General features: G+C 36.5%; 2 protein-coding genes across 6 annotated transcripts; one reads left to right on the forward strand and one right to left on the reverse strand.

Annotated features, from left to right (window-relative positions):
- Positions 1–30: 30 nt before the first annotated feature.
- On the reverse strand, positions 31–5,574 carry LOC140768096 (late embryogenesis abundant protein Lea14-A-like). 3 transcript variants are annotated; one of them, XM_073108201.1, is made up of 7 exons: positions 5,149–5,574; positions 3,965–5,059; positions 3,344–3,715; positions 3,200–3,248; positions 1,461–1,529; positions 1,081–1,140; positions 31–307 (listed from the first exon to the last, which is right to left on the reverse strand). In XM_073108201.1, the coding sequence occupies exons 1-2, from the start codon at positions 5,352–5,354 to the stop codon at positions 4,810–4,812; spliced, it is 456 nt and encodes a 151-aa protein (XP_072964302.1). In that variant the 5' UTR covers positions 5,355–5,574; the 3' UTR covers positions 31–307; positions 1,081–1,140; positions 1,461–1,529; positions 3,200–3,248; positions 3,344–3,715; positions 3,965–4,809. The 3 variants fall into 3 exon arrangements, with proteins under 3 accessions (XP_072964302.1, XP_072964300.1, XP_072964303.1); XM_073108199.1 differs by having other exon boundaries at positions 3,344–5,059; XM_073108202.1 differs by having other exon boundaries at positions 1,457–1,529; positions 3,344–5,059.
- Positions 5,575–5,755: 181 nt separating this feature from the next.
- On the forward strand, positions 5,756–22,203 carry LOC140768095 (uncharacterized). 3 transcript variants are annotated; one of them, XM_073108197.1, is made up of 17 exons: positions 5,982–6,118; positions 6,384–6,465; positions 7,274–7,346; positions 9,585–9,650; positions 10,401–10,466; positions 10,561–10,643; positions 11,621–11,672; positions 12,880–12,945; positions 15,338–15,405; positions 15,484–15,532; positions 15,612–15,696; positions 15,814–15,915; positions 17,507–17,558; positions 18,474–18,525; positions 18,603–18,719; positions 18,857–19,852; positions 21,181–22,203. In XM_073108197.1, the coding sequence occupies exons 3-17, from the start codon at positions 7,314–7,316 to the stop codon at positions 21,895–21,897; spliced, it is 2,604 nt and encodes an 867-aa protein (XP_072964298.1). In that variant the 5' UTR covers positions 5,982–6,118; positions 6,384–6,465; positions 7,274–7,313; the 3' UTR covers positions 21,898–22,203. The 3 variants fall into 3 exon arrangements, with proteins under 3 accessions (XP_072964297.1, XP_072964298.1, XP_072964299.1); XM_073108196.1 differs by lacking the exon at positions 6,384–6,465 and having other exon boundaries at positions 5,756–6,118; XM_073108198.1 differs by lacking the exons at positions 5,982–6,118; positions 6,384–6,465; positions 7,274–7,346; ... (2 more) ...; positions 10,561–10,643; positions 11,621–11,672 and adding an exon at positions 11,714–11,780.
- The last annotated feature ends 952 nt before the right edge of the window (positions 22,204–23,155 follow it).

Genomic DNA, 23,155 nt, shown 5'->3' on the forward strand with positions numbered 1-23,155 from the left:
CATGACATACAATGTTTGCACTATTAACTCTTGAGTAATACCTTTGTTGACTTTAAACTGTGAGTAATATCATTCAAACAACAAAGGTGGTTTTCCCAAGTAGGAAGAATCAAACATATTTTCGTAAACTCATGCTTCTTCCATCAGAGGCCGGTCACACAATATCTTTTTGAGAGAAAAATGCTTGTTACATAATATTGAAGAAAGATTTCTCTGATTACCTACATCTAATACAATCTTCCTCGAGGCCAGGGTTGTCTCGAAATGGTGAGAGATAGCTGAAGATAGCAACCAAGAAAAAGAAAACCTGAAGAAATCAACGATGTTTCAGAGCCACTAGCAGTAACTTATTCAAGCTATAGAATTGCTGATACAAGGAGGATAACTCTCTTGCTTTTCAGTTATATCGTGATAAGTTGATAACCAACCAATTAAATGCATGGTGCATGATGGAGAAAAGAAAATAACTTATTATAAGCAAAAGTTTACTAGCGTATCTCAATAGAAGTTTACTGGTGTATCACAATTATATATATATCCTGATGGAACTTGAGTTGTTCTAGCAATTAGCAGCAAAAAGATAAGCTAAGATGCAGTGGCCTACTGACTAAAACCTTTTAACATGAAGAAGAGGTTATCCAAAGTAAATGAACCAAGACTCACAAAACTTTTGACAAGATTCTTTCTCCACTAGTTAGGAGGACTGTGATTCCTAATCATTAAAAATCTCATACATGTCATGAAGGAAATTTCATGCAGATTGTACCAATTATGAGATTGCACCATAGAAAGAAGATGAACACAAAGAACATCTCATTATCTTCTTTCCATCCAAAGGTTCTCTCTATTCTATTTCCTTTTCTACAAGTCATTACTGATTTTCTTATTCAAATTGAAGATATTCTAAAACCAAAAAGATATTATGAAAGCAAAAAATCACTAGAGTAATGAGAGTAAGGTCAAGTGAAAGCATAATCAAACAGTCATAAGTTGATCAACCAAAATAGCACCAGCTGGTATGTTAATCTAACAAAGTATCATTAGTAAATGATAGGATAAGATGAAACCATAGAAAATTACCTCAGCAAGCTATATTATAGTTTTTGCATATTGATCAAGGTTCTTATTGAAGAGTCACACCTACAATATAAGAAGATAAAAATCAATAAATTCACATTTAGCAAGAAATTTATCCTTGAAATGTAAAGAGTGGTTAACATGATTTCAAAGCCAGAGTATGATGATTAGAGAATTGAAACATTGAACAATGACCAAAATGAGAAGAACAATACTATAAAGTGATACAGGGATTGGCATAAACTTGAATATCAAATATAAAGAAGAGCAGGGCCAATCCCTTGATAAGTGTGCCACAGCTTTACTGATTGCATATTTGCTTAGTACAAGGAAAAAAGAAAGAACTGCAAAATTCATCTAGTAAGTGTGAGAGACATACTTACATAAAGTTTGTATATATACTTCAATAACTCCCGCTGGTCACTTGTCCTAGGATGAGTAATTAAAATAATCTGCATCAAGTTGAAATTAATTTCAGCATGATGTATTGTCTGCAAGGGATTAAAAAGCTTGGCCATATAAAAGATGAGTATGCATTCTGTATCATGTTAAGAAATAAAACCTTAAATAAATGTCATGGTTCAATCATGTATCATCTAAATAAAGAAGAGATAGTCATTATCACCATTAATGTCTAGGGATTGGTTAAAGCAAGACGGCAACATTCGAAGCATTTGAAATTTGAAGAACCTACCCTGGCTTGTAAATTTATAACATATAAAACTGACTGGAATATTACACCAGTGCTTCAGTAATCATGATAACAACTGCAATGGGTTGTCAAGTGAAGAGCTGTTTAGAAAAGCACAGAAAATTGTACAAAGTCTGTGTTGCTTCCACTAGATATTCTCTTATACAAGAATGTCAAGATTTCTTGGGATAAGCTACTGATTGCTAGGTCTGAAGCTGCTAATGAGGTTGCTACCCATGCCATTTTTTAAGGTTGTGGCCCTGTGTTGTTTCTTTCCTCCCCTTTTTCATAGAGATAGAAAAGAGGTCCATTAGGCCATCCTTTATTCCCGAACCTCTCCACTACTCCTTTACAACTTTTGGCCCCTCTCATCTCATCTCTTATTATTTGTTAACTCAATTGTTATTGTCCTGATAATTTTCTACAAGAAAACATCCTCTTTTGAAGCTTGTAGTTGAATCCAAAGGCAATATCTCATGGCCCCTGTACTACACTTTCATTTAGAGAGATCTAACCTATGAATTCATTGTTTCAAGCTGTTTTGAACACCTTTTCCTTGTCCTGAAACTTTTACTAAAGTCATCACTTCCCTCAGCCCCAGCGGTCTCTCTCTTTGATTCATCTTTAGTTGGTCCAACGTCTAGTGGGCATTTCATTATTAGTTGGCAAATTTGAAATTTTGTTTACAGCATTTTAACACTTTAAAGTAGGATCTATGGGCCATTTGATTTCACGTGTTTCAAGATGTAGCATATATAATGTTAAGTGAGAAATCAATGCAGATAAAAGTTTATATCTTCTCTTTTTTTCCCATTAAAGTTTAAAATAATATGTTTTAACATTCACTTAATTGAAGTGGATATCAAGATATTGCATATAAGCTCAACTTAGCCCTTGGAAAGTACATTCTATAAACTAAAAAGCAGTTTTTATTTTGCATTTTATACATGTATATGCAGTTTTTTTTAAAACTAAATGGAGCCAAACAACCCCTTAGTGTTTGAAACTAAAATGTATTCTTCCTTTCTATCACTACGAGCTTCTTTTCTTGTAGTAAACTTCTTTCGCATAAACATATGGGCCTAAACCTCTTATACACCCCTCTCAGCTTCTCAATCCCAACAAAAGAAGAAAAGGAGTCAGAGAGAAAACCTTCATGAGGAAAGCAAAACAGAAAACTCTCTTTGGTTTCCCACACTGGATAGGTGAGAGAGGGAGCAAAACAAGACATACAAATTTGATTGCAATTCAATACACTATTTACCAAATGCAAAAGGATGAATCGACCAACTCGGTCCAAAACTTCCTCTTAAGCTGCCCCTTCTGTTTTCCAGTCCAACATATCAGTTCACATGCACACGCAGTTCCAATTTCATAGAGATACAATCATAGATTCTTCATTTCAGAACAAAAGGATCAAAATGATAGTACCTTCAAACCAGAGGAGCTCCCGTGAAGCTTAAGATAGCCTTTCTCCGCACTGTCCCACAAGACCAAAGAAAGCCCAATCGATCGACTCTTGTTTTCTGAAATCAAGTTGAAAGAAAATAAAGAAGAAAGAGAAATAGCAAATACCTGGAAGGATCGGAGCGAGAAGAGGAGGCCAAACATTGAGCTTGTGGTTTTGGTTGGTGTCGAGGGTTCGAAGGGCTCGGTGGCACTCGCGGTTGAGGAGGCAAACTCCCGCGCGGTTGAACACGTAGACCATGCTCGAATTGTTACCAGCCAAGCCGGTCGCCGTTCCCAGCGGTGCCGCCGGGGAGGGACTTGCCTCCACAACCGAGGAGCCACCAAAGAACTGCATCGATTTGATACGAGACTATCCGTCTTCAATTTGTATGCAATAGGAATACGTGCGTAAACGAGAAGAGGTCGGGCGAGCCGAGCTTAGCTCGGCTCGGGTCGATAGATTATTTTTTCTCAGCTCGAGCTTGGCTCTGATAAATACTAAAAGAAGACATAACGAAAAGTTAGATACTTAGATTGGCTGACTCTGATAAATACTGTAAACCTACATAGTATTTAGATTTGATAGTATAATCTGTGATTTAGGCTTTGTAGATAATATATATGTTTTTTTTTAACTTAGGGTTTGAATAAGAGAAAAATAGGTTCTAATAACTTAAAAGATTAATATATATATTAAAAGCTATAATAATTGAGTCCTAATCAAATAGTTCGATGCTCCGAGCTCACCTCAGGGAGTTTGTTCTGACTCGACACAACTAGATCAATATTTTTTTAAATCTAACAGCGAGCTCGAGCTCTGCCGGTCTTTTGAGTTTGCTCATGAGCCACTGAGCCATTCTTCACAAGCCTAAATAGGATTGAGTTTGGATCCATTGAGATGTCGTTTTCGACGCAGATATCTATCAAAATTTGATGTCGTCGGCCTCTGTGGCCCGTTTCTTGCCCATTATTTTTGGATGCATCGAAATGTTGGGACTCTTTATTTGAAAATGTAACATTGTGATTCGTTTCCGGTCCACTCTATAAGTCAAATCAGACGTATTGAGACGTAACATAAGGGTACAAATTCTCGTGCACTTGACTGCTCATCTTAGTAAATATAAGCCAATCAAATTTGCTTGTCTTCTTATCAAGGGTATACGGACGTCGACCCATTTCCTGTGACAATTTAGATGCTAATCAATTGATTAAAGACACAGAAGGCAATAAGTCTAGTACAAGGCGTATTGGATCTTTACCTAGTTAACTCAAACTAAGATTCTTATGCATCGTTACCGTGTGGGTCTAACAGGTATGCATCATGATCGGTGCATAGAAAATTGAAATTTCACATCAACACTGCATAAGAAACTATGCCAATATGAATGACATAATTTCCTGAGGCACATATCGACACCCAATGAGACGCGAGTGGAGGCAGTTCTGATACTCTGCAAAGTTTTATTTAAACATGTTATCATTCACCTTCCTTGCTTCGTTAATAAAGCTATTCATATCCCACTCCCCAAAGCTAGACAAAAGAACGCTCATACACGTACGCGTTTAAAAGCCAAAATGGAACGAAATTAAAGCTAGAAGATGTCGGAGAGGGTGGGAAGCTTGAGTTCGCCCTTCTTGGATAAAGGCAGCGTAAAATTCCCAATGATGGGAAGGTCAACGGTCAATCCAACCCGCAGCTCGTAATCTATGTCCCAATCCCTCCCCATGTCCTTCATGATACTAATCAGGAAATCGTACGGCACCTTCAGGGGTATCTCCATCGTCGTCTTCTCCTCCGCCCTCAGGGATCCCGGATCCGGCAGAGTTCCCGATACTATCTCCCTTGGATAACAAAAGTTATTTACGCATAAGTTATATTTACGTATATATGGCACGGGATACGAACAGCACGCGAATATACTATACTATACCTGCCGGCGCTTTTGAGGGAATAAGAGATCTCGCAGATGGGGATGGAGTGGCCGTAGGGGTTGTAGACTTCGAGCTGGCCGTGGAAGGTTGCGGACTCTCTGCTCACGTGCTTGATCGACACGTCGGTGAGGTCGGCCTCCGGCTTCTTCACGTGGACGATGTTGTCGACGACGAACTCCTTTGCCTTGTCGACTAGATGCGCCATTGTCCGGATAAAAGTCCTCGCTATTCCTGTCGCTATTCGGGCTGCTGGTAGATGCCCGTGAGAAGAGAGCAGGAAGCGGTCCTTATAGATGTGTGTAGAGGTGACACGCCACTGCAAAGAGTTCGGGCACCTGTCATCCCCGAGATGGTGTAGCGGCTGTTCGTTTGCCACATAGCCTTGTTAATATTCTTTCCCCCTTTCTCCGTAGATGCTCATGTGTTCTGCACGTGAATAGGCTCTAATTAGGCTCAGTATTGCCAAGCCCAATTTGAGTTCGGTTGTGATGCGAGCCCAGGCGATATGAAACTCCCTCCGTCCAGCCTCAGTACTGGTAGATTACCGCCACGTGGAGAAAACTGGAATCCTCCTTCGGTCCTTCCGCTGGACGGAAACCGGACCTCCAATTATCGTATCGTTCGGACTTCGGAGCGGTTTTAAACCCTCCCACGCATCCTTTTCCGTTCCTGAACTCGCTTTGTTTTCGTGGTCTCCCTTCTAGGCGAAGAAACATCTCGGCTCTCTGAGGACGGAGCAATGGCGAATTCTATTCCTCCTACTCCTCGTCCTCCTCCCGCCTCTCATCCTCTTCAGCCACCCGTTAGGGCTATGGCGGCGTCGGCGACTCCACCAGAGCAACTGGTGACGGCGACGGCGGTGAACTCCTTCCGACTCGGAGCCGTCGCCGACCGTCTTTCCGCTTACTTCCATGGTTCTCTCGTCTTGGGGAATCCCGAGTTCTTCCAACTCTGCTATGCCCTAGCGAGGTTTAGTTATATCCCTTGCCTTCAATTTCTACTTCTCTTTTGTTCTTAGTCTTGTTTTGAGAAGTTAGACGATGTTCCGATACAGTCAGAGAAATTCTTGAATCCAACTACTTTTGCAATGTACCGTGTAGAGGGACCGGGAGTTGTATTTTTGTCATATTATATACAATGGATAAACTCTCAGTTAGGATGAAATTTAGGTTCATCTTTTTCTTTTTTCCAAAGAAACTCCTTTGTAGGTGGTCTCTAACAACTTTTATTTTAGGAGTGAATAGTGGATGGAACCTGCATCCTTTTCTTATCATCGATTCACAACTTCTCAGTTTATTCTTCATCTCGTTTTATTGGTAATTTGAAAGATGCCCTCATTTTTTTCTTTCTTTATTTATATTTTTGTTGTGCTAGAACTTATATAATATAATTTAGTACGGAAAGATAATATTTCTCTGAAGTGACTTTTGTTAGCACATAATGGCCAGTAAGAAGTCTTTCTCCAGTATGCTTGGATTAAGGTTGTAAGAATGCTTAAAATAGCTTTCTGTGCAAAATGCAGGAAATAATTACATCTGGTGATATGGACAAAGATATAAAGATACCTATCTTAAACTTTACGTTCATTTTCATGATAGATTTATTTCTCCTTTTTATGGATAACCTTCGCCAACCCATTGGCATTGCACTGCCTGATTCTCGAAATACCAAATAATTTTTTTGTTGGAAGCACATTTAGGTTGTAACCCTTAGGTTTTCTTCATCCTTATGCAAGCAGAAATACCTATACAATGTACATAGATTTGAATGTGATTATATTGTTAGTAGTTAATTTTGCAGATTCATGAATGTCGATGGTTTATATAGTGTCATAATGCACAACTTTTGAGGTACATTGAATGATAATCCATCATGCTTCACATTTGCCATCATAGTTGTGCGCGTTTATAATCTCAATTTGTCATATATTAATTGGATAAAATCTTTTCCTTTTGTATATTTATATAGCTTCTGTATTTCAAGTTCTTCATATTTGAGAGGGACTATCACAATTCTAGCATCCTTCATTTTTCTCCTATGCTTAAGAAGCCAGATTATTTTAGCATTCTTGTTCTTGATGGAAGACTTATCATTTTTTTACTGGATGAATTTTTTTAAACACAGAGGCATCGACTATGCACTCTCATGCAATGATGTTCCTCTTATGGCTCATCGTATTCCTGCGCTTCTAAAGAAGGTGATCTTGATTAAGATTATATTGATTTTACTTGATTTTTTTTTGTGTATGGAAGGAAAAATATATTGGTGTTCATGAGGAGGTCTAGAATGAGATGGAATCTTAAGTGCCCGTGACCTGAATGCAATTATATTGTTGAATTTCTAGAGTTAAAGTTGATGGCACTATCTACATACACCCATCAAGTTTTATAGGATAGCTGCTTCATATTTGACTATGTAAATAGAAGGTTGGTCGGATGGTAGTGCTAAGTCTTCACTTCTTCCTATCTTGGTAATTAGAAGGGCATTTGGAAGTTGGAAGCATTTGATGCCAGCTTTATTAACCGCAATTTGCCCATTCTAGTTTTTTATTATATGCATTCTTAGTTTGTGTTAACACCCATTTTGGAAACCCAAATTTGTGTAATTTTAATTGATTTGGAATTTTAGTTTATCCAAGTCCACTACTTGGAACCGTTAAGTGATGTGATTTCAGTGGATTTGGATGGATTTCAGTACATATGATGAAATCCGATGATTTGAGGTCAGATTTGGGTGGAATTTATTTGTCACTTAAGTTAACTAACCCTAATTTTGTTACATTCTTATTGAATCTGAAGGATTAAATGGAAAGAGGAACATAAAGAAATGAATTCCTACTTTGTTCCAAACAACAAGATTAGATAGATATCATTTCAATTCCATTATTTTCCACCAAAAAATTCATTTAAATGAAATCAATTGAATTTCATCTATAATTGGTTGCACGAACTCCAGTACTATGGTATTTTATTTCACACGGTCAATGGTATTATTCATAGTTTGAAAAATCAGCCAAAGCTGATCTTTTTCTGCCAAGCCCGATCCATAAAGATATAACTAGTAAATAAACTGGTTTCATCTTGCTACTCTGAGTTCAGCCAAAGCTGATCCGTTTCTCGACTTCATTTCAGCCGAAATGGTCTGAAACGAGTAATTTATACTCCCTTTAGGGTTTTGTAAAATAGGAAATCTAATCACAACCATAAATTTTAAGTTAATGGGTAACTAAGATGATAGATCGGGCTTTAAGATTGAAAGTAGCCTGATCCTTTCCGTTCTTGGTAATATCAACATTGATTATTTAACTTTAAATAATCTCTTTCCGTTACTACCAATGTTGTGAAAATTGCTTGTGTTATGCAGGCGGTCATGTCATCGCATAGCACATGCAGTACACAGGGGTGTATGCTGTCTAGCAATAAAATATTAAAAATAATTTATATATAGCTTTCCTATCTAGTGTATTGAACATTATGATATAATAAGCTTATAAATAGGTAAGAGAATGCAAATTAGTATATGGAGAATCATTTTCAAGATATCCTATCAACTAAGGATGCTACTTTTTAATTGTACTAATAAAATTGACAAAATTAATCAATAAAAAATTATTTTGAAGCTCAGTTGATACCTCAATATCACAACATACTGTTTTCATATATGTATGCATATGTGGCACCTAAGTGGTTGTCAATGGCAAATATGCAAACGGATGTGTATGCGGTCTATATGCAGTCGGGCCACATATGAGGTCCACATAATGCATATGCAGGGCAATTGACCAATTGCCACTGTCTATGTGGCCGCATATGCAGTCCATGTGACCGTTTTTCGAAACAATAATTACTACTCATCATTAATTCCTCTGAATTCCTAAATGGCTTATATTAGGAATGGCTTATTAATTTCTCTAATTAATGGTAATATGTAAATATGTGGTTAACATAGCATTAATTTCTTGTTGTTGAAATACATTTGGTAACATGAGCAATATGGCCTTAGTTTATTTAAAACAATAGTAGCAATAGTAATTACTCTAATTAGTGGCAATAAATTTGGTAACATCAACAATAGTTCCTCACTGTCTCCTAATTAATGGTCAATGGTAGTAAACTAATTTAAATCTGATATTTTAAAAAATTTTTTTTAAAGAAAATGACCGAAGCAGAAAAAACCAAAACTTGGAACTGAAATGCCGAAATCTAGTGTAACTCTGGAATGTTTCATTTTTTTCTAGGACTGAAACTAAAACATCAAATCATGGTATTATTTTTAGCTATTTATTTATTTTTGTAGCAAACTTCTATTCATTTTGACAATCCAAGTTAAGATGAAGAAACTACTTTTGTTATGGAATGCTTTACTTTTTATCTAATTGAATTTGTCATTCCTGATCTGATTTGTTGTTTTTCTGGGCCAATTGAATCGTGCATAGGTATACCAGCGTAGGAGCGACTCGTCTCTTCAGTCTGCTTTAATGGTGCTATTTATTTCTGCTAAGGTAATAGACACATATTTCATCTATGTCTGTAAAATTATGTTATTTATTATGAATTATAGGCATTATAGTGACTGGTGTAAGCTAATATTTCTCTTCGCCTATCTGGCTGAAGTTTCCACTTTCACCTCCTCAGAAAACTGGGTGAGTAGTACACTTTTCTTGTTGAGCACAGTATTCATTATTCAAAATCATGATCAAGGATTTCCTGGTATGGCTTTATAATTGAAATGCATGTATTGAGCATTACTTTTGTAAATGTGGGGAGTTAGCAACTTTTGTAGTTAAAATGGAAATCTACTTAGCTATACACACACACACATCGTGTTAAAATTTCAGTAATATTTTGGAGGCTTTCACACTCTACAATACTGTTTGGTAGCATTATGTAAGTGCATGTCCTTTCAATTCATCATTTGTCCATGGGAGATGTTCAATTTGGGCACAGGTATGATACATAGCAGTGTGGCTGGGTTTTTTTTATGTGAGTGGGGTCAAGTTGATGGCTCCCTTTGCCACAGATCTATTGGGCTTAATTTGGACACAACTGTTGCCTGTAGTAAATTTTTTGCTGTAGGGAATCTGATATGAGTTGATGTATATTATCTTCACATGTTATGATTATTGCTGATCGATTTATTTCCCTAACTTCTTTAAATGTACTTTTGACAAGGTAGTTGTCTCACATACTCTTGTAGAAGTTCCATGCATATCTAAATATCTATAGTTTAAATCATTTTGAATGTTTTGCAGAGTGCTTGTACAAATGGATGGTTTGAAGCTAGTGATAGTGATGAAATTCTTGGCATGGCAAAAGAGGTTTTGTAAATTTATCTGGATAAAATTCCCTCTTCTTCGTATCCTTCTGTTGGCTTTTATGGCATCTTTCTAACTACAGAATTTATCCATGCAGCTGTTTAGCAGCTTTTGTATGTCAACGAGTTCCATGACTGTTGTTGGTAATGCTTTTGATACCATTGCAAAAATCATGAGCAGGTACAACCATGATGGACGATGACTGTACTTTTATCCTTCTATGAATTAGAGAAAGTTCCTTGCCATTGATTATAGTATATTTCCGAGTCAGTTATGGTAATCAGTCTCTACTTGCTTATTTGGTATATCATGAGTGTTATTGGGTTTCAAATATTTAAATCATGTTTATATATTATGTGATGTATAAGAAGTACAAAAAGATAGCGAGGGGGGATATGCTAGCTTGTCCCTCATCCTTATGGCCAAAACATAGCTGTCAGGTCTTTGTTGGACTGAGTTAGTTTTGCATGACTTATTTTAGTGTTTGTTGCTTGGAGAATGATTTTCGAAGACGTGTTGTCCATGAAATATGACCTGCCTAGAATGCTTTATGTCAGTTGAACTGTTGAAGTAGTCTTAATCTTTCAACTGGTAACTTTTTCCTATAATCTATATTGAAAAGTCAAAAGGGATTGTTAAGAAAATGATTCTTCTTGATCGTCACTTTATGGGATACATCTCATAGCTCCACAATGTTGTTCCATTTGATAAATTAAACACAATTGTGCAATTTCCTGTTTCTAATAGACTTTTTCTGAGAAGTGTACTCGTAAAATGTTTATGTTCATATCATATCTTTTTATATGTGAAGAAAATTTTGTTGGTTTTTTATTTATTTCTGGACCATCATCTTTTTTGTTTTTCCTAAACATAATTTTTCTAGTTCATAGTTATCTTCTTTGTTATTAGTATTTATAGTAGTTGATTACATCCTTCAATGGTCACTCTAGTGATTATATGTCTCATACTCTCATTATGCGTGTAGTGAATGTTCTATCTGTTTTAACTTAGATTATTTATCCAATTCAATATTATTTTCAATTAGCAGCTAATTTCATTCTAATATTTACAGGTTTATGTTTAGTTATGTATTCTCTTTAACATGTTTATGTTGCTGCTATATCTGATACACTCATTAATGGTCCTTTTATGTCCAGGTTTTATCCCCAATTGAAGCTTGGCCTTCTAATTATTTCTTTTGAAGTGAAGGTCTGGTGCTATTTTGGCTAGTTTTTCTACTTTATGATGAGAACCAATACAACTGATATTAACTTTCAGTAGTTAATTTTCAGGAAGAAAATATCTCAACTCAGCATGGTATTTTTTTGGAGAAACTAAGTCAATTAGATCTATGTATAAGTCACATTTATTGCAGTTTGTTGCCTAGATAATATTGATGCAAAGATTTCTTTTTGTAATGCCAACGCTGAGGCTTTTTTGTGAAGAAAAAGTCCTTAAAGAAGAATATAAACAAGATTAAGCAATATTATGTTTCTTGGGCATTACTATGACTTAATTGATGGTTCACATTGATGATATGCTTGAAGATGTCTACACTGACATATTAGTTTGAGGGTGTTTAAGTTATTCACTGTTCAACTTCTCTGCCAACTATTTCTCTGAATACAAAATTATTTTTCTTTAATTTAGGGTTGTTGGCTACATGTATTTTGGCTTATATAACTCGTTGGCCTTGTGCATCACATTTGATGTGTTCTATCCTTATAGGTCGTCCATCTTGTTTACTATGTTGATCACCATGACCTTTAATTGGTCATTGTATTTGTGGTCCTAAGCTGGAAGTGCATTTTCTTCATTATGTTAAGTTGTTACTTGTTACCGTAGCCAGTTAAAAGTTTTTTTTTTCGATGTCATTGCGACTTAATCTCAATATTTGATATATTGTTCCTAAACATGATTTAGTACACAAGGCTAACAGTATTTGGTTTGCAAATTGCACATCTTTGCTCCTACAACTGCTTATTTATGTGTTGTCATGCTTGCTAGTTTACGTGTTATATTTTTGGTTCTGCACTTGTCTTCTGCAATTAGATTTAATTTTGAGACATAGAGATCATAACTATGTCAACATTGCTAATGCTTATGCAATGCATTCATCCTACCTTGTTATCCATTGCTGAATCTAGAGAGTTTGTGTTGAGTTAATGACTTAGGTGTTGCCATTGTTGTGATAGTTATATGATTCTACATTGTTTCTTGTTTGATTCCTATGGGACTAAGGGCTACAGCATGTTCCTTATTACATATAAACACTCACATATGCATGCACATGCATCCCACAGACATGCACACTTGGTGCTTCTCTAATATACTTCTTTCTGCTTGTTTATTGTTTGGGAAGTTTTAAATTTTCAAATAGTGAAGATGCTGACAATTTTTATTTTCTCCTTCACAGCATGGTTACAATATTCTTATGACTGATTTCTACATTCAGAGGAATATACCTCCAGATGAAAGGATTGTAAGTATCTTCTAAAGCAAAATCTTATCGTATCTTTATTTTTGAAAGAATCAGTCTAAAATACTGATGCTTTTCAGTAAAAGATCGAAACTTTTATAGAGCAATATTTTCTGCAATTGGAATCTGGTACTAAAGCCTGAATTGCATGCACTGAAATTTGGAAATACTTTTATCTGTATAAGCTCAATTATTCTTTGTTTAATTGGTACATGGGACAAGTTCTCTATCTTTTCCCCACCCTTTCTCATTTTTGTGATGGGCTAACTAAATAAATGTAGGATATATCACTGGCCATTCTTTGTTAATTTACTTTACTCTATTTATTATAATATGAATGTAAGGTCGCTTAATACTATTGCTTATTCTGCTGGTGGATTTCACTAGCCTGTTCAGACAGGTTTCCAAACCAGATAGTGAACTGGTAGTATCTAGGTATATATTATTCCCTTCTTTTAGTTTTAAGTCTAAATCATGGCATAGATTGCGCCACTTTTTGTTCTTCCAGACCATGCTGTCTGAGATCATATTCACACTGCTTTTCAGTTTTCTAGCCTAGCTGTCTCAGATGATATTCTGTTTATGTCATAGGGAAACATAAGACTATGTTATCAAATCATAAACCTTTAACTAAAGAAAATAAAATATTTCTAGTACATAATAACTGAATTTTTGGTGATAAATCTTAGAACAAAATATTACAAAAAATCAACTAGCTCAGATTTAAGAACTAACAACTATGAAGGTAGAGACGCCGAAGTGTCGCCTTGTAATAGTTCACATATTCTTTTCTATTTGTTCACTTGAAATAATGATATGCACAGTGAGCCAACCAACCCTGTCAACTGTCAAGCTGTGAATGAAATTTTTTTAAAACCATCAAGAATTTTGCATAGATATCATGGGAGAGAATTCTTTCCAATATCATAGGTAATAGTATGACTGACCAAGAATAAAATATTTGTGGATCCTTGTTTCTAGAATTCATGTATAGAGGAACTTGAAAATGATTAACATAAGGTCTTAGACGTATCTACATTATGTCACAATCTCATGAGATCGTTTAGTTAAACCATCTAGAAGTTCAGCAACATCTCAATGCTGTTAGAATAGATGATATGCACTGAGTGCTTAACATCTCAAAACAGCCGTAATGTTTACTAGCATCCAACATCTCATGTCAACACTATAGTAGTGCACTAGATTTCCTGGAGACTAGATTCCAACGTGCCTGAATCTCTTTCTAGCCTGATAGAGTCACCACCGCCAGAATACTTTCAGGGCTTCCGTCTATGGTCTACTTTGGTTTCTACCAAAAGTGAGTAATTTTAAGATTCATATCTTCAGATAAAATTAGAACGACATTCTCAAAATGCTTTCTCAATGATGCATGAAATGCTTTTGTAAAGTACAATGACATCATAGAAACCCATCTGTCGGCCATGCTAATGCATCTTTATAAATAAGCAAAAAGTAAGAATATATTATGTTGGATTAGAATGATCGAAGTGCTACTCCACCCTACCAGTATTCTTTTCCTCCTCTCCCTATGTTTTGGTTAGCCCTGGAAGCTCCCAACAAGTTGTCCCCACATTAGCTATCTAAATAGTAAATTTATCCCTACTTCTGGAACTTTGCATTTATTGGATGTGGGATTATCTGATAAGAGCTGTCTTATAGTAGTCTTCAGTTATTATTATTCTTATTCCCTGTGCACTGGTTATAAGCTAGCAGTAGCATTCAAGCAACTATTCCTAGTCAATCTCCTAATCATGATACATTGGGTAAGTGTCATTAGCTGCTGCCAATTCAAATTACTTCTAAAGTGGCTTTCTTCACAAGCTAATTGTTGAAGGTTGCAATTAGAATTTGAGTCACAAACTCCTTGGTGCTAACCTATATACTAATTTGATCACATGGTGACATGTTTGGTTTTCAAGAAATTAATTAACACTTGATAATTCATTAAAAACCATGTAAAATAGGAAATACTAAGAAGTTCCTGGTATATTTTTGTGTAGGTGTAAACAATGACATTAAGGACCAAATCCTATGATTTGGCCCAATTAGTGATTCTTCATGGAACTTGCAGATTGTTCAATAAGCTCATACATATGCCACATCATAGTGTTTGGAGGAAGTTATTTATATTAGCCATTTGAAAGAGATAACTTGAACTACATTTTTTTGTGTGAAGTTTTACATGAATGTATGAAGATTAAGTTGTGATGTTAGGTAATTTTTTGTTTGACTAAAGATTTTAGGTAATCTTATTTCAATAGTATTTCCATACTCATTTTGTCTATTCATATATTGGTCATTAATTTGTAGATCAACTATTTGAAGTTTGACGTATCAGCTTGTTTGAAGTAACTACTTCATATTCTCCTTGCAGAGACTATTTGTCGCTCAAACAGATAATCTAGAGACATCATCTTGTATAATAAGTCCATCACAAGTGAGGTATATTTCTCATCGGCTCATCGCTGGTATGTCAAACATCTCTCCTAAATATATGTAATGTTTTTCTTCTCTTTGCAGTTTTTTGGTAAATGGAAAGGCTGTGGAGAGAAGGACTACTATCTCACTGGTCTGTAGGTTCTTACTATTACTTCTATTACCATTTAGTTTCCTTTTCAGTTCTCTGTTTGATGGACATCATTTGTCAGGATACTGGACCTCAATTCCCGACAGATATTACTAAAATGCTCAAGTACGGGACCAATATAATCCAGGCAATCGGATATTTTAATGGTATGTGTATGTTTCGGATGCTTCACCATCCAATTAAAATCTTTACAAAGACGTAAGCATATGTTTTTTTTGCTAGTCTTTGCTTATAATCGGATCTTTTCAAATTAAATATCACAGGGAATTATATCATTGCAATAGCATTTATGAGCAAGTTAAATTCTTTTAATGCACCAATACTTGAGGACTATGTTCAACCTGCAGTTGCCGAACCTGCTTCAGGTAAGAAAAATCACTCATTTGTCCTTTTGATTGAGTTTGAAAATTGTAGCTTGATAAGTATCTCATTACTCATGCAGTATAGGGCATATTATGTTCCATTTCACTGTTGTCCATTACACTACACCTTAACAGATTTGTTGCTAACCATCTAAACAAATGCAATACATGTTATCAGGACAACCAAAGATCTTCTAGTTACAATATGGGCAACTGTTTATTTAGCTTTTTTATTTTAATGTGGCCATTTTTATGCTGGGTTAGGGTAATTCATTTTTAACTAAATGTATTGCTGAAATTTCCCATATGATTAAGAATTGTTTACATGAGATAATCCATTAAAGTGGAAGTCCTCATGACCTGGACTTTGATAATCACCAATTTTTCTTATTTATCTTTCGATGATTATGAATTCATTTTCACATAAAAGATTAGAAAAAGTCATTTTCTGAGTTTAATCAAAAATTTTGATTCTACACAATATGGAAGCGATTCTCCACTCGGGCCTTAAAATACCTTGTATTGGATGGTGGGGTAGGGACAACTTCATCGTGACCTAGCCCAACCTATAGCACCTTATTCCTCCTTATATATCTAAACCATACGAATGGATATACATATATTGTGCTCCATGGGCTGCTCAGTATACCTTTCTCGATAGTGCCGGTGTGAATGGATGTTGAAGAGGACAGTGGTTGACACAATGCAAACATAGCCAGTTCTAAATTAAAAACCATGTCGCTTCAGGCCTTATGTTGAATTATGTGGTGCAAACCCACCAATTATTCTAGAATCATAATGTTGTCTTCCTCTCTCCTCTTCACTCAATGCAGCCAAACCCTTCTTGTTTGTTTCTTCTTCCTTGCTCCTCTTCCTCTATCCCGTGGGTCCTTTCTTGTGAGTCTTCTCCCTCTCTCTCCCTACCAGTACGAAAGACCTACCGATGGCACTACCACCATGCCAGTCTTGGCATGACACCATGTTGATGACGCTTTCTAACCACCAGTCAATAGACATATTACTGTTGACAACGAAATCGTTGAGTTAGTATCATTGTTTATTTTGGCTCATGAACAGTTATTAGTGATTACATAAAAGAAGCCCTTAGTAATCAGAACACTACTGGCTAGTAGTCTTCATCTAATCATTCTAAGGAACTTACTAGAAGTCCCCCTAATTCTTTAAGCTGTCTTATTATTTCATCAAAATGCCTTGGATCTGCAACATGTGATTTTATTACAAGAAGCAACTGGAAAAAATAAATTCTTTACATTTGAGTAGCACCACTTGCTAAAAGTTATTTACAACTTCCACTTGCTTCTCGATTTGTTTTCTTTTTCCTTTTCTTGTTGTTGTTGCTGTGAGTTTGCCTCCGTGTATCAACTATTATTCAATGACATTGCAGAAAGCACATGATAGAGGAACCTTGTGTTACTGTAGAAACACTAATGGCACTCATTTTGTATTTTTTGCTCTAGCGGATGTTCTGCTTGTGTCCATCAGGATTTAAATGTTTTCCTATTTCTGTGATTACTCTCTATAATGATTTATGTCTGTGCTTGTAACATGAAAACATATCCCTAAATTGTTGTAGATGCTGAGATAGTTGAGGGGCCATCAAGAGTATCACTTAATTGTCCAATAAGGTATTATATTATACTGTTTTGGGAACTATTTCTTTCATCTTCTAGTGCCATTTGTGACTTAATTTTGCTCTGGCATATTTTGTGTTTTTCTACATCAACATTTACAGTACTAGAATGTTTTAAGCTTTTCCACTGATAGCTTGTCTCCATGCTATCAATATTATCCACTAGAATACTTTAAACTTTAATAAGTATCATTATTAAGGTGCTTCTCTGTCTGTTTGTTCAAGACATAAGTGCAATACAGGTCAGATAGGATTGTCATGCTTGTCTTGACTTTCCATTCTTTTGACACCATAAGTGCTAACCCCTACGAAAGGGTATAATACTATCTTGCTATGAAGAAGAGGGACCACCCTGTAATTTGTAAGGTGTTTGTTTCATCTGAAAAACTTTATGAGATGCAGAGAAGTGAGACTGGTGAGTACATCGAAGATGACTCATCAAGGCTTCATCAGGAATAGCTAGTATCTAGCTTTTCCATTCAGGAGATTAGAATGGATGGGTGAATCTTAGAACAACGACCAACTCTTTCTCATTTCGATGACTCATCAAGGCTTCATCAGGAATAGCTAGTATCTAGCTTTTCCATTCAGGAGATTAGAATGGATGGGTGAATCTTAGAACAACGACCAACTCTTTCTCATTTATGCCAGAAACTTTATGTGAATGGTTAAGATCACCTTGCAATGAGTTTCTAAATTTTCATATAGGTAAATGCTACATGTATTTCTTGCTGTCATTCTTGTCCTATTTACTTCTGTATCTTGCTCTTCATCACTGTTGTGAAGACAAGAAAATAGTCTACCAGGCCGTAGTTGATGTGCATTTCGTTTGATCACTTAAAGATGCTTCCTACATGATCTATATTCTCAAGTTGATATTCTTTCTTTTTTCTTGGCTTATTATGCCCAGTTTTAAACGCATAAAAACTCCCGTTAGAGGACATCTCTGCAAACACCATCAGGTCAGTTTTTTGTAACCTTTTCATGTAGCTGACAGTAGCATATTGTTATTGTTTTTTCACCCATTTTCCTGTTTTAGTGCTTTGATTATGACAATTACATGGAAATAAATTCAAGGAAGCCATCCTGGAGATGTCCATGTTGTAACACGCCTATAAGCATTCCTGACCTACGCATCGATCGAAATATGGTTAAGGCAAGTACTTCTAGAATTTATCGAATTTTGAGCTTTAACTTATGCATTCATGAGATTATGGTCAAGGCAGGATCTTTTAGTATTTCTAGCTGTGGGCTTTGATTTTTTTTTTATTCCATGATTTAATTTTTTTCCAGATATTGCAAGAGGTGGGAGATGATACTGCCGATGTTGTTATGTCTGCTAATGGATATTGGAAAATTGTTCTGGAACAAAATGGAAGTATAAATCAACTGGCCAGTGGAAAACATGCAGGACAGAAAGATTGCAGTCTGGAGACTGATATAACCGCATTACCTGATGTTGTGGATCTGACAATGGATGAAGATGATGAAAGTACCGTCCCTGTAAGTTCAAGACAATTGGAACCTTCAGTAGGGAGACCTACAAACTTAGGTGAAAACACTACTGTTGAGATGGAAGATAGGAAACCTATCATGGATTATCATGGATTCATCACCTCAGATTTACTCCCCGATCCTCCAAGTATTCGTACATCAGTGAGCAGTCAAGAAATCCCATATCATATAGGTGAAAATGATTCGTTCAGGAACTTCTCATCTACTTCTGGGTTAAATGGATCATTCTCATTAACTTCTGTCTCAAATGGACTAATAGCACCAGTACATGATTCAAGTTTCCGTGCATCTGGAACCTTGAGTTCTCTTGTGCCTGATGCGGTCCTAAATCCTGTTATCACAGATTCTTTGTTACCAGCATTTAATAGAGACTCAACAGCCAGATTTGAACTTTCACAGTCTCCATTCTCCTTTCAGCCTGTGTCACATGCAAGGCAGCTTACAGACAATATGCAATCACAGTTAAATTATGGAGATTCTATGATCAGCAATGGAGGGAGGAGGTCGCCGATAGCGAGGCATGTCGACAGAATACCTTTTGCAGTTCAGGCTCTTCCTGTGCCAACACAAACACCCAGTTCTTCCAGAAGACCGTATGGAAACTTGGCCTACTATAATTCCACGCTTCCTAGTGGTTTGAGCTCTGCATCTCTCCCATCACTTCAACCAACTGCATCACTGGACAGGTTTGCTGCACTACGTGATATGGGACTTGAGCAAATGCCAAGGATTTTTAATGCCGCAACTCCATCATTGCAGCTTAAGTCATTGCAGGTATTTTTAAATCATATTTGATTTATAATTGCCCTTGAATATGACATTACCAACTTGCTTTGAGTTGGACTTTTATGCATTTATTCTATGGGAGTATAGACTTTTCAAGTTTTGACAAAAACTTACTAAAAGTGGGCATCTGATTGCATAAGCTTCTCTTCAGTGGTGATCTGGAGACACAAAATGTACCCATCTTTACCCTTTTGATGAGGAGTTATTTCCATGGATAGAATGTGTGAGACTGTCAAACTTTTGGTGCCATGCCCAGAGTGGCTCAAATCTTCTATAAACTTTGCAATGAATCAACAAAGGAGAGGACAGAATAACTCATAGATTTCAAAAGAGGAGTTAAGAGTAGATGCGTCAGAACTATCATGAAGAAATGTAGATGCTTGAAATGAAAGAAATGAGGAAAGGACTTTCAGTGCCACTGGCTATATTTCTACTCTTCTCTGGCCTATTACTTAAGCTAGGTGGGGTGGGGGGTGGTATTTAGAAACTCAATATCATCATTCTTTGGATATTTTACAGGGGAACCAAACACCATATCTTTAGGGGGCACAACTTGCAAAATCCTGATCCAATATTATCAGTAGGAAACCCTTCATCCTCAATGCTCTAGATTGAGTATTTCTAAGAAAAGTATAAAGCATGTGATAGATTCTGATAAAATACTTCTGAATTCTGATAGCTACTAACGCTACATGTTTGACCTGTCGATTAACATATGGATATTAAACATATGTGTGCCTTTTATTTTCTTTGATAAAACCAGTGATTCGGCTTTGATCTTTTCATGATAAAGTTGGATTTTATTGGAGTTAGGTTGACACTCTAAATTTTCACTGATTATTTGAATGATGGTCTGTAGTCAATAGAATCTACATTCTGATAAGAACTAGCAACAGAATGATTTAGTTATTCACAACCCAGAGTAGTCTGTCGATGTTTTAGTGCATGCTGTAATAATACCAAGTTCCTGACCTTAAGGAATGTAAATTTATCTAAATTGCAGCCATCAAGCATCATCAAGTTGAGGTTAAAGGTGATATCTGCCTTCAAGTAAATGCTACATGAAGTCATTAAAAGAAAATACTTGTATGTAGTCAAGATGTCATTAAAAGAAAATACTCATATCTGTGACAGTTGGTACTGGTTTATGAATACACTTATATGGATCCAAGATTGAACTGTTATTTATTCTGACTGGTACTACCGGCTTTCATTGCCATGTAACTTTGTCGGTATTGGTTTCGTTGCTTATGCATGACTTGCTTGGTTGGTTGTTTATGATTCTTTTACTGAATCAACCCATTGTTGACCCACAGAATCGAGATGGTCAGGACCAGCAAAACACTCCATCTGGAGTTTTGCAACAGGTTGTTGGTCTTCCTGCGCCAAACCAAACTGGAACAGGGACACTGCCAGAACAACTGAGAGGAGCTGGTGCTTATAGATCTTCGTTGCAGCTTCCCTCGGAACATCAGACTACCGGTCAGATACCAAATCAGATGATACATCATTCCACAACCCAACCGTTAAATGTTCGACAGACTTCTGGTGTCCCATCAACGCAAGTTTCACAAGCGTCACAAAATGCCATAGGTGCTACAGTAGGAAGCTTGGAAGGTCATCGGGGTCTCCTTTTTGCAGCTCAACATGGGAGATTGCTAGCAGATGGTACAGCAGTTCACTCTCAAACAGCGCATGTGCCTTCATCTGCTGTAGCAACTGCTGACAGGAGCAGGACTATACAGTTTGCGAGCGATGGTCTTGAGGAGCTGCCATCTGAGCAACACTGGAGGCCAACAGGGCGAATGAGGGGAAGCCTCACTGGTGATGCTTACTCAGCCGCCCTTAACCAATACTTGTCTCCTCCTACACAGTCAGCACAAGCACGGCCACCTGCCTCAGTCGCTGGCTCTAATCCTAACCGACTTTCATCATTAATATCGAGCAGTATCAATTCTCATGCGCTTGTGAAGCAGCAGCCTAACAAAAGGCTTGGAGATGTGAACAGCCAACAAGGGAGCTCCAACAGGTAACTGTAAATAGGGCCGTTGTTTTTGGAAGTGACCACAAGTTTTGATCCATGGTTTTAGTGGCAACTGTAAAGAAAATAGCAGATGATGTAAATTGTTGGTGAAGCTACCTTACCCCATTATACTCAGGGTTTAGGTGAGGATAACTTGATGTTTGTTCAGATTGTTGCAGGAAACATTATGCAAATAGTAACATTATGATCCTTGTTTACTATTAACATTAGGGCACAGGAGTTTCCTTCTCTTTGTATAATGATTTTGTAAAGATAAACTTTCAAATACTTGAAGTTTACTAAGATCCTGTTACCATATTTGTATAGTTCTTTCAACGGTTGGTTCTCGAGCCCATCACCATCAATGGTTTGGTGTTGGCATTTTGCGCCGAATTAGTTAGAGTGATTAGCATCGATCAATTAGACCTACTTATTTTTCTTACTAGTTGAGTGTTTTTACTTCAACAATACAGAATTTTGATGTTGCAGACTTGTTTGGAGTCTAGGCAACATGTCGGTAAATTTTTATTTTTTATTTTTATATTTTGTACTCATTAGTAATTCGTCGCAGATGGGATTGTATTTTCGTCCATGGTCGAGTGTTGGGCTCCTTGCAGAGTGCAAGTCCGAAGAAATCCATTACCAACACACTCGTTTCAATATTTCCTATCTCAGAATTAAAGCATGAACTAGTAATACTTGGTCCACTAAAAACTGCAAGTATGGTCGATTACATCAGCTATTTGTTCTAATTTTAGTTACGGGATTTTGAATTTGGTAAGAGACTACCTACCCACGTATATAAAGTCTGGTATTTTTAAGGCTCGAAGCGCACAAAATGAGGTCGAAGCAACGTCGGTGAAGTAGAAAAGAAAAAAAAAATCGCACAAGAGTAGACGCCAAGAAAGCTTCATATATGATAGAAATTGGAAATGAAAGACAAAAAATACAACGCCCACGAGCAGCAGTATCCCTGCAACGGCAAAACAGAAAAGGAAGACTGAAGACAGCATCACCCTTGCATACCGAAGAAAACGATAATAATAATGAGTGCATTAAAAAGAAGTTAAAAACATGCTTCAGATATAAGAGAGCTAAAAACATTGCACATCTTGGAGAGTCAAGCAGCAGCAGCAGAAGGGAAGAAGATACGAATACAACAGTCATGCATAATTGAAGAAACAAATCAAGATAATAAAACCAGTGCAACAGCAACAAGAACAAGGATAGTAATGGAAGCACTCAGCATAAGGAAAAAGGAGAGCAAA

The sequence above is a fragment of the Typha angustifolia genome, chromosome 10 (assembly GCF_048772165.1).
Source record: "Typha angustifolia cultivar Huaian chromosome 10, ASM4877216v1, whole genome shotgun sequence".
NCBI lineage: Eukaryota > Viridiplantae > Streptophyta > Magnoliopsida > Poales > Typhaceae > Typha > Typha angustifolia.